Consider the following 17,807-nt stretch of genomic DNA (forward strand, 5'->3'; position numbering starts at 1 on the left):
TTTCGGATTTACCGGCTTCAGTATCTTCGGTTGTACTGTTTCTAGACAGTCTTGTCAAACAAAAAGTATCATCGTGAGTTTAAGAGGCTTATTTCTACAGTATTAGTTAGTACCATTCCCTAGCACAAGTCCAAAACCCTTGTTCTGGTGAATTTCTCAATCTGATTCTCGAGGGTGGCAAACGTATTCTTTCAAAACCATTGAATAAAAAAGAACCTATCACTACAGAAATTTTGTCCAAATTGGTACATTTTTATGCTTCAGACGAGGAAAACCTTTTAAAATTACGTAAATGCGTTTTGTGCCTTTTAGGTTTCTCTGGTTTCTTAAGGTTTAGTGAATTGTCAGGCATCCATTTGTCGCATATTATTTGGCATAGTTCACACATTCAAGTAAAAATTCCTACAAGTAAGACCGATATTTACAGACGAGGCAATGTCGTTATCATAGCTAAAACCGGGAACGATTTATGCCCCGTACACTGGTTAAGAAAATATATTCCACTAGCAGGATTAAATCTACACTCAGAGGATTATATATTTACTGCTGTAAATTATTTCAAAAGTAAACACAGATATTTAGCTACCAATAAGGATAAACCTCTTTCTTACACCAGAGCCAGGGAAGTCCTTTTGAATGCCCTTCAAGAAATAGGTTTAGACAGTTCTAAATATGCTTTGCATTGCCTTAGGAGTGGGGGCGTATCAGCAGCAGCCAACAATAAAGTCCCAGACAGACTATTAAAAGTCCATGGTAGATGGGCTTCAGACAAGTCACAATATCAGGTAAATATTTCACAATGTCCGAAATTTCTCCATGGTTCTGAAAGGCCCGTAAATCGAATTTTGTTTTATTTTAAACAATACTTACAACGTTTATGTTATGAATGGAACATTACAAAACAAAGTCAAAATAACAAAACGATTTTAATGTGACAAATTACAACAAAAAACAAAACATATAGGTTGTTAATACACATGTGCGTTCTTCAAACGTTTTCAAAACCTTTCGACTTTTGTTTTGAACATTCTAAGCAAAAAGTGAGATCGGGTCTATTCTATATATGGAAGTAAATGTTTTTTTAATAATATTATCATGCACTATTTTTCATCTCCGCACAAAAATTTACATAAGGCAGTCTGGCAATATGGCGTTCTTTAAACGAAGACTCAATGTTTTTATCAGAGCTTCCCGGATAAATCCAATTCTAGGTTTTGTTAATATAAGTTGTTTCTTTCAAATACATGAAAGCATAAGCATCACGTGTTCAGTAAACCCAACCACTGTCGAGTTATAACTCGCAACAAATTACAAATGACTGTCAAGCTTTGATAAACAACAATTGCAAATACTACGGAACACCACCAAACAGTGTATTTTGCAAAATTATTATTATAAGAAACATACTGCAAATAACATTTACACTCAATCTAGAAATATTGTTAATTTGATAACCAATATTTTACATCTTCACTCTAATTTCATTATATTCGTATAAACAAGCAGTAGGATTCTTTTGAAGATTCTGGATAAAATCGATGATACAGCCAAGAATATTCTGACAATATATCAAATTCGAGAAGTTATTTTTGTTGTCAATGGGAAGCCTACATGGCTGAGTGGTCTAGACCACTGAACTCACTGCAGGCAATGTTGTAATAAATGTCTTAATGGTACGAGTAGAGTCCTGTTTTACAAATTTAGCAGTTGTTAAATAATACAACATAATTATGATAAAAAGATTTAGCCAAGAAAAAGCTTTTCCTCTTATTTTACATTTAATTAAACCTTTCATGACTTAGTTTCAACGCAATGCTCCACCACATTTTTTAATCTTTGGATCGACTAAGGGAGGATAATACATTTTAGTTTCTGAATTGCATTTGTTGGTGCCTCCAGAAGTATGTATGCATGTGCAGTTCTCATGACCCCATTGCTGATTTTCTGGGCATGGTCTCAGATGTAACGCAGGGTGTTCACACTGATAATATCTATTACAAAATACCGGATGCTGAAAATAGTATCCCTTATGTTCTTCTTTGCATGAAGTTGAACATTCTACAAAATTAAAATGTAGCAATGTATAGTTAACAATATATATGATATAATATTTTCAAGAACCGGTGCATTCATTAAATACATTTCATTAAAAGTATCGCCAGATAGTTCCGAATCTTCAAACTAAAAACCTGCAAAAGTCTGTTTGAAATACTTCTTATTATTCCAATATTTTTGTTGTGGTATACAGGTGCAAATAGTCTAACGTTGAAATAAGCTAATGCAATTGTAGATAAAATTTTATTCAAAACAATGTAGTGTTGTATTTTAATGTTCGAAGTTTATGAAGGTAATTCGAACGCACTTTAATATAATTGCACGAGTACTTACGAATCCCTTTACACAATGGAGTTGTTCTAGTAAGGCGTTCTGTAAGATCAGTGTCATCCGTTATCGGCTTGCATGTCACCTCATGGTCAACGGTAATTGCTGATGATTTAAGTATAGACACCTGCTTTGACATTGAAGTTCCGTTTGTGTAGGTATTTTCTTCAGATAGTACAGACAAGTCAGAATTGCCATTGTTTATCAGGATAGCCAACGATCCAATAAAACATGTATCAGTCATCTCACAAGTGACAATGAATAAATCTTGGCTTTCGTTTATTAACAACTTAACTTTCGTTTCTGTAAAATAAGTCGTTCATGTAGTTGTTTGTATCGTAGATGAAACAAAATATATTTAGATATATATAGAGCATCCCAGTCCCAGTAGTTTTCCTGTGAGGTATCCCAGATCCATCCTGGGATACGATACTATAAAATACTGATTGGTCTACGTAAACATTCACCGTAAGGGGCGGTCGTTAGAATCCCGAACGTGTAAATAAGACCGTAAAAAACCCTCAAAGTACTCGATAATTTATACTATGATAAAACAAAGAATTGTTTTTGCATCATTTTACAAATCTCACATTTTAGGTTTGTACTGTATTTCAAAAGTAATTAAGAAATACATTAATCATACAATACATTTTTGCATGATTGCAATATGTTTATGTACTTACGAATTCCTGTACATAATGAAGATGTTATCATTAGGTTTTCTATTACATCAGTAGCATCTGATAAGGGGTTGCACGACACTTTATGATAATAAGAAACGGCTGCTGATTTAAGAACAGCTACTTGTTTTGTCAGGGAAGTTCCATTTCTGCAGTTCTTGTTGTCAGATCGAACAGGCAAGGAAGTATTTCCGTCATTTATAGAAATAGCAAGCAATGCTTCAAAACAAACATTACTCATATTACAAGTAATATGAAAAAAGTCTTCGGTGTCGTTTATCGACAGGTCAACTTTTGGATCTGGAAAATATGTATTACGCATGCTCAATTAAAACTTATATCATTATATTCACGGTGGGCATAGTTGTCCCCCAAGGAAGTTGTAGGAAATATTGATTGGGTACTTATTGATGGAGAAAAAAACTCCTTGCAACACATAAATGTTATATTTCACGTTTTATTATTGCAAGTTCCAAAAAATTAAACTATGATGCGAAACGTAATTAGAATACTGTTCGAGGAATTTTTGCACCGTTTTGTTGCGAGTAAGGCGATTTAATATAGCACAGTAAAGAATTTTAGACAATTCCATTAATTGAAATATAATATTCAACGAAGAAAATGTTCAAGACGTTTTGATTTTCTCGTTACAGATCTTGACATTCTTGACATGGAAACAACGAAAAAGAAAGTGCCGAGAAAATATCACGGATTTATTATACAAAAGTGCTCTTGTATTTGGAACCAGAGAACAACATTTACCAATCCTCATAGGTAGAGACTCACTTGAATTATTTATACCAAATGGACATGAATCATCGAAGCCTGTTTCATAGTGAAGTATCACTTCATACCAACCAATATCAAAACATGTTAATTCAGACTTTCCCAAACGTAATGGCTGATCTTCACGTGATTCATTGTAGTCAACAATCCAACCTTTAAAGTCAGAGTTAAAGTTACTTAGAGTAATAACAACATCATCTTGTTTCCTTGTGAAGCTATAGTATAAGGACGATATTTGATGGATCGTTATAGTCGACAAAACTTTATGTTTCATGTTATATATAGCTGGACAAGATGATACAGATGGTGCACAACACATTTCTTTACCAAGCTGTCCTGTTGTGCCATCCAGATCACAGTCTGTAATATATAATTAAATATATTATGAGGCTGGTGTAACCAGTACAAGGACAAAGTTAGATATATTGATATTGTTTAGAAATAATTATGCTTTTTACACTCTTACCTCAACTTTGATTTTTTTCTTCGCAACTTTATAAACTTTGAAGTGTGAGTAATAGTTAGAATTTGTCTAAGATACGAAACTAGTAAGATTCTTACTTCGTGTTACTGGTTTTCAGCGGGGAATTGACTAGACATACTAATGTTTATCTATTTAGAATACCAATTACTCGTATTAATTACAAGTATGAGGACTTTGTCCTGTAGTATTGCTTAAATTAATCAAGTATGATTAAAGAGACATAATTGGTTATCGTTGGGTTTCGTTGTTGCATTTAAAAGAAACCAAAACGTAAAAGTACAGATCTTAATACAGAGAGAATTATCATTATCTGAAAATATAACATAAAAAGACCGAAAGAGCATTGTTTGTTCGGTGTTTTTTTACGCCATGAACCACTTTACCTTTGGCACTGTCTGAATTCTATATGGACACGTACAAGTATGGACGTGTTAAGGCATTAGCAAGTAGTAAACATTGAATACTATCTGGCGTGACAAAGTATTGACTGCCAATTTTCCCAGGGAAGGGGAATTGGGGTTTACTTCCTGCAATGCGTAATAGTGGCCAAGGCTGATTAATAAGTTGTGTTAGCTTATTTCTTTTACAAATATGAATAAAACAAGCCATGATTTCATTTTGTTCTTGGTAAATATATAAGCTTTACATATAGAAACATTAAATGCAACCAGTCTCCATGTCTCTTTTTTCTTTTCAAGATTCTGCAACGGAATACAAGTTTTACACATGTTAAGTTAGTTTGTTGTATATTCAATTTATTATAGTAAAATGCAACTGCAAATTAATCTGAAAGAGACACCCTTTGGAGGAATGACAGCCACGATTGAATATATGAAAGGGCTACAGTAAGATAAAGGCTTTTGGCAATGGTCCCAATTTTGCCAGAGGTCATTTAAAACATTTCTCTACCCATGGCAAACCCATTTGTATTCTCGTGGCTTCATTAAAAAGTTTATATGCCAGCATGGTACAGTTTTCGGTAGGTAAATATTTTCAAATCTGTACAGCCTTATATGTCAAATTAAATTATTAGTTTGAAATACTCACTGCTTAAAAAACGTTCAGGGGTTGTAATCCCTGGAAGTAGTGGTGGATCGTCACCTTAACAATTAGGATAAACACAAAGCATTACTTTGAAGTATTTTGCATACACTTTTAGTATAATGATGCATGATGGCTTGAAGTACCTTTGGAAACAGACTAGAATATGTATGATTCTGGAGATTGTATTGTTTGTTCAATTTACAGTTGTTAAATGTGTAATATTAAGTGGAATATTTTGAATGCATGTTTGATAATCCAGTAGATGAAACAAAAAAGTATTTACAGTAAGCATTTCTCGAAGATTTGTCTAGATATTTGCATCATCACACCATGTCTGATATAAATCGAACTAGTGAATATGAAAAAACCGCTGTTGCGATTGGTTGCTGTCTGATTGAATATCATTTTCATTGAAACTTGGTTTGTCGAAAAATTTTATTTGTATTTACTTCTGTTTTTTTACCTTTTAAACGTGGCTATCTGTCACAAATTCATTATTCTTATTGACGTTTAATTTGAGCAACCTCACAGCATAGATTAGTTTTACTCATTTTAAACCCTATATATATATCAATTTTCAAGTTTTCTTGGTACGTACCATAAATAATCGTGCGTCTATAGTGCTCAATCACACCAATAACTGCAGATATTAAAAGTATGGATAAAAAGAGGAAGAAACATCTTCCCACTGGTTTGTTCTAAAAATACATACAAAGTATAAAAGTTCATAAATAAAATAATAATAAAATAATAAATATCTAATTTGATTTTCAACGGTAAAGTAGTTAACTGATTATAGTTTGAAATTCAATCACAGGTATTCATAAGAACATTTAAATAAATGGATAATGGTACGGATACAATTTGTCTACAAATGCACTTGGTTTATTTAATTAAGGTAATAAACTTAAACAGTCCCTATTCTTAGAAAAGGTGTCACATACTTCACCAAGAAGAAGCAAAACTAAGAAGTACTATGATCATCTTATCTGCATACCTTTTTTGCTAAAAAAGCGTCTGAAATCTGCAAAATACACATAACAAAAGTACTGGCCATGATTACATGTACACATTCTATTGGCAATAATTTGTATATCTAAAACATTACTTCACCGAAAGCATAAATTTTAAAGTAGTCTAGCGCGATACAAAAAGTCTGCGTATATAGTTACGGCTAGTTCTGGCATAACGTATGAGTTGTGATATGAAAACTCAATACGCAGGTGCTGAAGGAATGTTGCCTCAGACGAAAGGAAATTGACAATATGGAATGAAAAGTCATCGTGTTTGTCGTATAATTTGGTCAATAGTTTTCTTTTACAGTCGATCTCTATGTGTAGGTAAAGATATGAGGCTGACTTCACAGTGTCTGTAGTGTATTATCCTTTATCTTAAATTATGTGAGGTAGATGCGATGTACAAAATCCCCGAATCTAGGATTGTTTAACGATAATACGTCATCTATATAGCGGAAACTATTCTTTTGGATCAGATCAGCTATAAAGTCAGCTTCATAAGAGTGATTGAATAATTCAGCACGTAGAGGAGCACAATTAGTTCCCATTGGAATGCCGATCATTTGTTGAAAAACACGTCCACCACACTGGATAAATATGTTGTTGATAAAAAATTCTAGCATTTTGAAAATATCTTCAGTATATTGGAATTGTATTTTGTAGTAACATTTTGAAGTATCATATTCAAAATTTCAAATGTGTTGACTGTAATTCAATACTCAATTTTTAATTCAAGACTTGAACTTTCTCCCTGGCAAGAGTTTGTTTAGCTTTGAATATTTCAATATTTCTCGAAAAATTACAAATGCATAAATGAATAATGATTACGTGTTGTTAATATCTTACATGTGCCATTCGAGGAACACTCTCTAGTTCATTCCTGCCTGGTAGGTTATTCGCAGGTATTGTATCAAAACAATAAGATGACTAAAACGTTAATTCAAAAACAATCATATCATTAACTGTATGATAAGAAAACGACCAAGAGAAAGACTAATTTCGAGTTGTGAAAGAAAATGCAGTTGTAACAAGAGTGTTAATATATCGAATGGATGGGCAAACTAATGTCATTTGTCATAGAATATAGTTAAAACCTCTCCTGAAAGTCGAGTCTATTATTATTACAAAGCCCTTTTGGAAGAGAAGATGTAAAAAAAAACCCCTCCAAATTAAACAATATTTAGTAGTACCAAATTAAATACTAAACGCAAAGGAGTACCGAGAATTACATTCCTATTCCCAGAGTTTCATGTGCATAAAGTTTGTCGTATAAGAGAGGGAAGAAGCTAAGAATATAAATAATCTCTATAGAGTTTTGCAATTTTACAATTAGTCATCAACGAGTTGCATAAATATATTTGACCTACCTCTACATCGGACAGTGGGCTTAGATGTCGCATTTGACTGTTGAGATGCGAAAAGTATGGAAAAGGCTATATTAAAAAAAAGTATATAAAAGTTTGTTGTCTGCAGTTTGATCTTCATATATCGATATTTATCATGTACCAGAAAGTTTCTTAACGTCCATTGTCTAAAATCTAACTTTTCTGGTTTATCCTATCAGTAAATAATGTTTTATATTGATAGGGTTTTCATTTTTGCAAACAAGTTATTTTGATATGGAATTCAAGTTTATTGTATTGTACTTCACGATAGTCACCCTACATTTTTTCTAATATATAGCAAACTACTTTATTACTAAGGCGTGTTTTTATTATAAGTTTGCAATAAATGGTATTTTTCATGTTTCACTGTACATATGAGTATTAAGTAGCAATCTTTGAAGGAATCATTCAAATTCGGTAAAATGTGATTACACCTCCCCATAAAGACTACTTTTTTTTTTTTTTTGTTATCGAGTTGCATTATTGGTCGGTAAACTGATATTTTTTTTATCCCAATCTGTTTAGTCTTGGGAGAAGATCAACATTGAAAATTCAAAAGTACCTATTGTATGTCACTGTCAATCTCAGTTGATTTTGAATTTTACAATATACTTTGTACAATTTATATCTCCTGAGACATCCTAAGTTATAAGAAAAGCTGCAAGTTAAATTACATATTTACTATAGCATTTTAACCAAAATATAAAAAAAAAACAAAAAACAAAACAAAACAGAACAAAACAAAAACAAAACATTAAAAAAAAACAAAAAACAAAAACAAAACAAAAACAAAATGTAGCCTTTCCAAAAGTGAATCACATTTTATATGATTTGAAGCTATAGTCCTACCTCATCTTTTTGTGGTGCATGATGTTTCAACATGTACTGCTCATTGTCGTTCAAATGAAATTGTTCTTCCTGTGAGTCATATAATAATGGTTTCACATAATACTAATGCACACGTATGTCATTCAGAATAATAATAATAATAATAATAATAATAATAATAATAATAATAATAAAACAAAGGTGTTATAAAATATAGAATTATAAACTCATCATCTATAATGTAATAAATAATTTACCCTTATACGCGTGTACATTTTTTGTGTGACCACGACTTCCGAGGGAAACTTTCTAAACTGATGATCCAGGGCCTTGCTACTAGCATTTGAGGGCAAAACCAGTTTGTTCAAATATATATAGTTTTTGGTGAAAATTGTATCGATAGTATGCCTATATCTTTTGTTTGCTAATGATTTTATATACCAACTTAACCCTTTGAATAACCCCTCTAAGAGTTGTAGCGCATTTCATTCTGCATCTGAGCGAAAAACTGATATATAAATAATGCTTATTTTTTGCGGTCAGAATGTAGGAACAAGAACCGAAAAATTATGGATAGTAAATACAGTAAGTAGAATTAAATTAAACTAAAAAGAGAAGACAACTCTAAACCTGCTCAACATTTCATCGAATTTCTTTTTTCAGATATAAATGTTTTAATTTAAATTCAAACATGGATTTAACAGCTATATTCATACATATTAAAAATAATTGCGTGACTTATAAGACCCACCGAATTATCTCTATACGAATCGCCATTGGCATATGAACCACTGTCTCCGATATCACGTGTAGGCAATGATTGTCTTTGCTCATTCCCTGGTGCAGCATATTTTGGTTTCAAAAAATCACGAATCGCTATCTATTAAAATTCAAAAAAAGTTTATAGGAGAGCATAACTGGATAATATTCTATAGAGGAGATAGCAACGCAGATCCCAAAACACGAGTAGTTGAGGGGACCCTGAAATATAATTCACACTTGGGCGGTATTTTTCATTTAAAAATATATATATCATGATTTAAATAAAGTGAATAATGCTGAAATAGTAGAAGATATCCAAAAAGACAAATTAGATTAAGGTAAAAGTAAAGTAATAGTTTTATTAATAATCTGTTATTAACGGGTTTGTTTGTTTTTTTCGATTTTTCAAATAAGGTTGTAAAAATTAATTACCTGATGAGGTAAAACTGGACAAAATTCGGGCCAAATCTCTGTTGTTGCATTAGTCTACAAAAAAGTAAATAGATGACTCAGTATATCAAATCGCTCTTGAACAAAATCTCCTATCTTTGTTTTCATTTTTACGACAAAATATCATTTACCGTTATCATTTCAAAGAGTAATCAAGGGAACCAAGGTTCTAGTGGAAATCAAAACAATGCAATTCAGGGACAAAGACAAAACATGGAAAAGAGACATACGCAACAAAAAACATTAAGTAACTAAAATTATACATACAAAGTAACAAAAGCAAATTAGCGACTCAAAACGTTTAACTACTTCTATAGTAAATGTAAACGCCACAAAACAACGTAATACTGTGCCCTAATTTGTACCTACAACATGTAAAGGGTTTTGGCAAATGTCATCCTGAATTCGTCACAATAATCATTTATGTTGAGAAAACATAGCAACCAGTAAATTCATCACATCCCATCAAGATATTTAAACACAGAAGAAAAAAATTTATGAAGCACCTAAATTTTGGAAACTGAAATTGCTTACACATACATAACCTATATGTTTTCGATCCTATATCTGCAGCTTTTAATAATGAAGATCTTTTAGTGATTTCTGAAATTATTTACTATTTTTATTAAGGTTATACGCTAGTGCATTTTTTACATATAACCATATCCGTTCTTTTTCTTTTGCAGGGAATGGTATACAGGACTTACAAGTTAGATCCTATCTAACGCTATACCTGTTTGACACCCTTTGATATGGTAGGAAGATTGCATATCCCAGGAATTGCTGATGCAATGTCTGTTTGTCCATGGTTAACTTCAATAGACTTTAAAAAAAGATATGCTAATGTTTTAATTAATGAAAATATATCTCATATCAATACATAACATTTATGTACATGATATACAATTTAAAATAACATGTTTTGGTTTGTCTTCGCAAACAGAGAATCCTTCGAAATCGATTCAGAATTACAGTGACTTTCCTACAAACATGATACTTTTTTGTTACCAATCTGTTGACAATACAAAGGATTGACAAAGCAATTGGGACATTTAAACTGACCAGTTGTAGTGAAAGAGTTGATGAATACTCACATATGAATCTTCTCATAGCTAGCTCCTAGTTATTTAAATCTGAAGCAGCTACCTGGGTTATTCTATTTACCATTGGTGAGGGGAGTTCAAATTTAATAAATTATATTTTGTTTTGTATTTTGTTGACGAGGTTGAAAACCATGATTTAGAATAGTATATTAAAGTACTTATTTTATCTTAATTATATTGCACCGAAGTCTTAAATATTATTATAAAAATGAGACCTTACTTAGTATTTATTCTCTCCTTCATAAAACCTACCAATAATAATAATAATAGGCCTACCAATGTGCCTTTTAATGGAAAATATATGATTCATACTGTAGTTAAGGAACAAGTGTTATACAAAATCCAAACAGTTTGAGGTTCACGTGAATAACAATTTTTGAAATAATGCTATGAGTTTATTTTATTCAATTTTGAGTATGAGTAAGCTTTAAAGTAAATTAAGTGCTTTATCAATTGTGAAGGATTTCCATTGGAATTATGATGTTGCGGATTAACTACACTGGTTTTCATACTTTGGGATTCAGTTTCATGTTAATAATAACTTTCATTTGTTTTATAGTTTGGGATTTAGTGCATTGATTTGGAATAAGTGCTATTTACATTGAAGCTATTTTGGATTAAGTGCAGTTCATTGAATTTATAGTTTTGTTAAAATAATGCTGTTTTCCTTGAAACCTTTTGTGGATTATTAAAGTGCAATGATTTTCATTCAAATGTAAAAGTTTGGGATTTTGTGCAATTTTTTAAAAGTGCAATGATTTTCATTACCGTAAAATGTTGTTTGGGGTGTAGTGCAACGGTTTATTTTTAAATTAAAGATTTGGATTAATTTTTGTTTTCATTGGAAGTACAGCTTTGTATACATGTAACTGGAATTATATGGAGAATATGTCTTAGTTTCATTTTCATTCTGGATTAAGTGCTGTGATTTATAGCTTTGATTTTAGTGTTTTATGTAAAAAATGATTTTATTGGAATTATACTTATGACTGAAGTTCATTAAAAAATTCATCAGAACAATATACACATTTTGTACATGTATATTTTAGATAATATGAAAATGTGTGCAAGAAATTCATAAGAATCCAAAGTATTGTTACAGTAGATACTTTGAAGGAGTATATTTCAACGCATATATTTAAAAACCAGTATTCAATGGATTCAGCTTTGAGATGGGACAATCAAATAAATAGTAGCATAACATTGTTCATTCCATGAAAGTGTTACTATTTTACCTTAACTTGCCATTACATATTTGCTATCCACTTGGAGACCCGTAGGTTTAAACCTTTTTTTCTTGAAAAAATATAAACAATATTCACAACCAATAGTTTTCCACATTGGTACGTTTTCTGCGTTAGCAAGTACAAAGAAATACAAATTATGTAAAAAAAAACACATTAAATTCCCTCAAAACACATTGTGAGTATTATTCACAAGCTGAATAAATTTTATATGATGTGAACCATAGCCAGTATTGGCTGCCTTACACCTGACCAGGTAAATTTTCATGGGTGAGTGGCTACCTATTCATCAACGCTTACAATATCAACTAGTCAGTTTAAATGTCCTAATGACTTTGTCAATCCTTTGTATTGTTCAGCAGATTTATAACAAAAGAGTGTCATGGTTGTAGGAAAGTCACTGCAAATGTTATTAGTTGGAGAAACCAAAGCATTAATGCATTTATTACCTACAGATATCCTATTTTCTTCACTCATATAGAAGTTCCGTAATGTAAAATACGTTATGTACATACGTTATAGAAGGGCCTGACATTGTCGTACGTTATTTGTTTGGTAAAGCAAATTCGAACATTCAACGGATTTATAGACGCACGGACATTGTCGTTTTTATGGATACTAGACGATGATGTATTTGGAGGGCTCTAAAACGATATAATTATACGTTGTTGCGTCTATTTATAGCTTTATTTTTACCATTCCCCATTTTCCCATCAACCCACTCTTGTTTACAATTCCCACCAATCCTGTACTTGCTGAAGAAGGATGAGTCTAATGAAAAAATGTAGAATTTTATATGAAGTACAATTTAAATTTCTGATGAAATATCATATTTTATACTATATTTTAGCAAGTTTGTTGATTTATACATACATCAAATTTTACATATGTAATACTGTCTTTTAAATCGGTACTTGATCCACTTTCTGTGCTTGAACGTAGTTTAGGATCTAGAAATTCAGTAATAAGGTAAGGTTCTGAGTCGGTACTATTTTGAGTACTTCTTTTAGACGACATCTTATTTGAAACAGAATTCACCAAAGATTTGAAGGCCTAAAAGATAATCAAATCTACCATTACACTTCGATATATAATGTTTAGATACTTATCTCAATGACTTCAATAAGGTAAACACCGAAAGCATAAATTGGAACTATGATACAAATTGAGTGTATTAGAGCATCGTTTGTAAAAATGGTATCCGTGTATCCAAACAAATCAAGTGGTAGTAGCGGATCCAGACAAATTTCAAAAAGTGTCAGAGTTGTTATAGAAAAAACAATGTTTTCAAGATATTATTTTCTCATCCCTCCACATTTTCTTGAATTAACGAAAGTAACCAAACTTTTCCACAAAAGGGTAATCCGAAGCCCGTAACACTCCCCTTGGATCCACCATTGGATGCTGAAATGATACCATTATAAATAGTGTTGTAAACTTCTTTCGTATCATTCCAATACAATATATATTATGTGTATGTCAAATAGTATGAAGTCTTTTTTAAGTTGACAATGGATGGCTTTAAAAAACAGGTATCTGTCTCTTTTTAATGAACTCAATTGCTTTTTATGTGATGCAATTGTTAAACATAAAAATAACATTCAATTTATAGAAAAGATGCCTTTGCGACATGAAATGGGTGATTTGTTTTAAAAACAAAAATTGTCATTTGCCACCCACTGCTTGGTTTTTAAATGCATGGTAGAACAGAACTGTTCAGAACCTTCATAGTGTATTTCATTTTGAGAATATCAACGCTATGAAAGGTAAAATGAATTGTTGAAGAGAAACTTATATGATTGAACTTGTATACAATCATGTAAAATTTTATTTTGCTACATTTTCATGGTCAATTAAGTTGGCATTTTAATTGTTTATAATTGCATAAGAAGTACAACTACAAATTCATAAATCAAACTGCCCGCATATGTTTTTATTGTAATTAACTGTTGCTATTAGTGATCAATACATAATTAAAAATGATTGAATGCTTTATTGAGTTATTGTAACACTATGTATAACATATGGAGTATTACATAATACATACTGAAAGCTTCTGTTAGTATCTATACCATATATATAGAGATAAGAATTAAATATTTACATAAATGGTTTTCATCTCTTTGATTAAAACATAAATATTTCATAAATTAAGAAAAAGGGTAACTTGGTATAAATAGGGCATGGGATCATGTATTGAAGATTCTAACCCATCTCGGTCATAAATATCAATGTATATTACAATTTAATTCAAATCGGTCATTTTGCACGTTAAGGTATCTTATAATGTGAATATAAGTGAAAATTGTGCTATGAGAAGAAATTAATCATAGTGTACTACAACTATGTGATTGTTAGAAATTAAACGTAAAAAACCACCATATTTTATTCATTACGTCTTTTATGAACACCAACACATACTAATTTTTTAATGCGTCTAAGGTATAATCCAAGGTACTTCCTCCAGCGAAATAAATATATTGGTAACTGATATGAGTAGCCTCATGCAATATATATTTTCCGCAGGCGATATAAGATGTCAAGAGTAAAACAAATATACAGAAAGATACATACGACATCAGATTTGAAGTACTGAAATGTGAATCTTGTTTCTAGATAACATTTTCTTTCACTATTAAACTTATAACATGGTAGACAATTGTTAATTACAACTATATATATGTACCATTAATTTTTTTTTCAATTCCCCCTAGATAATTCTTTGCCATATAATTCCGATTGCATTTTTGTATTATAGAACTACTATAATTATTGCCAGCTTCAAATATATTTGGTCTCATTTGATTGCTTTTCGGGAATGCAATATCATTAATACGAAAAAAGGGTTCCAAACATTTAAATACTCCATTCGAACTCTCCTTTTATATTCGCCACTTCCTTTTCCATTACATACTATACTAATTACCGTCTTTTATTCCAAAATTTCAAAACCTCCACATTCGGAATTGGAAGTATATCTTATTCAAAACCATGTAAACATACTTTAATTCGGTTAACAATACTTTAAAATGTCGATCGACTTCTCAATGATAAGTAAATTCCCCCTTTATATACAGTAAATGTTTCGTGTTTTATTTACAAACTTTTCGTCAACTGATATAATACTTGTCATTTAGAATGTGCATGATATTATTTATGTTGGTGGCAACCATCTTGAATTGGCTTTGTCGGGAAGTCCTACTATGGTTTAAGATCCAGTAGAGTGCAAGGGTATTTTTTGCAAAATGTTATGTTTACGGGTGATCTCTTCATTAAATCAATTTTAGCTACACCTTTCAGGTAGTCACTATACAAAAGATAAATAAGTATGCAACATTCATCCAATTAAAAATATCAAAACAACAGAAGAAAAGCGACAGGTCGACCTCCTGACACCTTTTTAAAACTAGAACTGGTGGTTTATATAGAAGAAGCATGAATTTTAACGAATATTGTCCCAAACAAAATCCGTTCTCATGTACATTTAGGTGAACATATCAATTGAAATAGAGAGCAAAAATAAAAAAAAAGTCAAATAACGAATCATACTAGCACCAGTTTGAAAGTAGTTTATGGCTTCTTGTTCGGTAACTCTACTTATGCTTACTATTTTACTGTAGTATAAACAAATATTTTTATATAAAAAATCAGTTTTATGTCCAAGGTCTGCAAAAATATCCGAAGGAGATATATATTAGTCTGCATTTATTAACCACCTTTAAAAGTTGTTCCTTGTCTCAAAGGTCACAATTAAGATAGAGTGTTAATACCAATATATTAACGAAATACTCAATTCAAAATTGCATTGGCAAAATACTTTTTTGTTCATTTCTGTATCATGTTAAAAGGCAATTATATTCATATACTGAAAATGATAACATAAAACTATTGGATTCTTAGCAGTAAAATGTCAATGCTGTTTTATAAAAGAAATAATTTTGTCAGCTAAATGTTTTTTTTTGTACTTCCACCTGATTAACTTATAATTTCCTTGTTGAAAGAGTAGTCAGGGGAACCAAGATTTCAGCAGTAATCACAAGATTGCAGTTCATGGATAAAGACTAGACAGAGTAAACAGACACACACACGACAAAGAACATAAGAACAGAAGTCATACATTGAACCCAAACACACAATATATAATATGTAATATATTTACAAAAATAATAATAATAAAATAATTAAATAAAAAAAAATATTAATGATTGAACTTGTTCTTTTTCTCAACCCATCATTTCAACAAAACTACGTCCTTTGACAAATGTCGCTGTTTATCCCAGTTTGACTAATTGTACTAAAGCTTTTTACGTATATTGCGTTAGTTCAGTAATTTTTTATTATATGACGTTTCATTTGCTAAAACTCAGAAACAAACTATTATCTATCCATTTTTGCCTGTTTAGAGTGATCTTCTTGTTTGTGAAAATAAATCTACAAGTTGTAGTTTCTCAGGTATGAATGTGATTTGCGTAACTGCAACATTCGAAACTGACAGACGCTATTTTGACGCAATTTTCGATCGCTGATTTTATGATTATATCATTAGATATTCCATGTCTTAGATTACATGTTTCCGAATTCTATACTACAAAATGGTGCATCAATCTGCTGTAATAAGCAGCCAGACATTTGACAACGAGCCTTGTTAATTTAAGACATTATTTGTGGAATACATAAATAATTGGTAATCATTGAAGGCGAACCGTCGCCCATTAGTGCATTAATTTAAAAGAATATTTGAAAAAAAAACATTCTGGCAAAAAATTAACTCAGGTAAATTTAATTTCACAAAATACAGATAATATGGTCTTTGTCAAAAGCTTAAATAACTCTTTTGATAAATACTGTTCGCCGAATAATTTTGCACTGAATTTTTTCTTCTATGTGGTTCATTAAAATTTATCTTAAATTGTGGTTCTCGAGTTAGAGTATGAGCAAATATTTGCGTTTGTTTTACATTCTTTTAGGACGACCGTCGGCTAAGGTAAAACAAATGGGTCAAAAATAGAAATGGCCGGGTTGACCAAAAATGTTAAAAATACAGCAAGTTGGTTAACAGGAAGTTAATGTGAGACAGACCTTAAATCGTTTCCCACGATTTACATTGACTTACATTCACATTTGCACAAGTGCAACCTATCCAGTACAATTAGAAAAATAAATACCTGCTTATAATAACCATAACATTATAAAGTTCAATACAATAGGAATTCAGCCTAACTGGAGCAGTATTGTCTTGCTCACGATGGTACTGTCGATGATAACCACGGCATAACATATTAGATATATGATAAACTATATTGAAGGAACACAATTTGTCTTAGTTTGAGTACTTAAAAGCATTAAACAAACACAAAATTAAATGGGATGGTACAATTATTAGTTTAATTTATGATTTATGAAATCAAAACGTACGAAACGAAGGACTAACTATCGAACATTCTTACTGTTATCTTTGACAATCTTTATATCATCTGATACATTCCAATATGTTATTTTCACGAGCAAATAATGTTCTCCAAACGGACATGAATACACTTAAATCGCCAGATTGTCATGAACAATGACAACGACAATTTAAAACGGTTGAATGCTTTTAGAAATCCCATTTTTGTTCTTTTGTGTTGTTGTTGGAGATCAATG

At 31.1% G+C, this 17,807-nt stretch overlaps 1 protein-coding gene across 9 annotated transcripts; it reads right to left on the reverse strand.

Annotated features, from left to right (window-relative positions):
- Window positions 1-907: 907 nt before the first annotated feature.
- Window positions 908-17,807, reverse strand: LOC148626431 (uncharacterized). Of its 9 annotated transcripts, XM_088570418.1 has the most exons (17): window positions 17,612-17,807; window positions 14,739-14,756; window positions 13,510-13,568; window positions 13,038-13,217; window positions 10,551-10,640; window positions 9,800-9,853; window positions 9,357-9,485; window positions 8,627-8,695; window positions 7,760-7,825; window positions 7,239-7,319; window positions 6,374-6,400; window positions 5,975-6,074; window positions 5,380-5,433; window positions 3,849-4,208; window positions 3,066-3,362; window positions 2,389-2,685; window positions 908-2,058 (listed from the first exon to the last, which is right to left on the reverse strand). In XM_088570418.1, the coding sequence occupies exons 4-17, from the start codon at window positions 13,179-13,181 to the stop codon at window positions 1,805-1,807; spliced, it is 2,022 nt and encodes a 673-aa protein (XP_088426544.1). In that variant the 5' UTR covers window positions 13,182-13,217; window positions 13,510-13,568; window positions 14,739-14,756; window positions 17,612-17,807; the 3' UTR covers window positions 908-1,804. The 9 variants fall into 9 exon arrangements, with proteins under 9 accessions (XP_088426544.1, XP_088426546.1, XP_088426545.1 ...); XM_088570420.1 differs by lacking the exon at window positions 14,739-14,756; XM_088570419.1 differs by lacking the exon at window positions 13,510-13,568.

The sequence above is a fragment of the Perna viridis genome, chromosome 2 (assembly GCF_037379345.1).
Source record: "Perna viridis isolate PV_CMFRI_1.1 ecotype Kerala chromosome 2, ASM3737934v1, whole genome shotgun sequence".
Classification (NCBI taxonomy): domain Eukaryota; kingdom Metazoa; phylum Mollusca; class Bivalvia; order Mytilida; family Mytilidae; genus Perna; species Perna viridis.

What these genes read in the sequence shown, in the direction of transcription:
- LOC148626431 (XM_088570416.1), bottom strand. Translation starts at nt 13,181, where the DNA reads ATGTCGTCTAAAAGAAGTACTCAAAATAGTACCGACTCAGAACCTTAC. An exon ending in TATCAAAGGGTGTCAAACAG is followed by an intron (nt 9,854 to 10,550) that starts GTATAGCGTTAG and finishes ACTTTTTTGTAG; the next exon opens with ACTAATGCAACAACAGAGAT. An exon ending in TCCATTGTGTAAAGGGATTC is followed by an intron (nt 2,059 to 2,388) that starts GTAAGTACTCGT and finishes TTAATTTTGTAG; the next exon opens with AATGTTCAACTTCATGCAAA.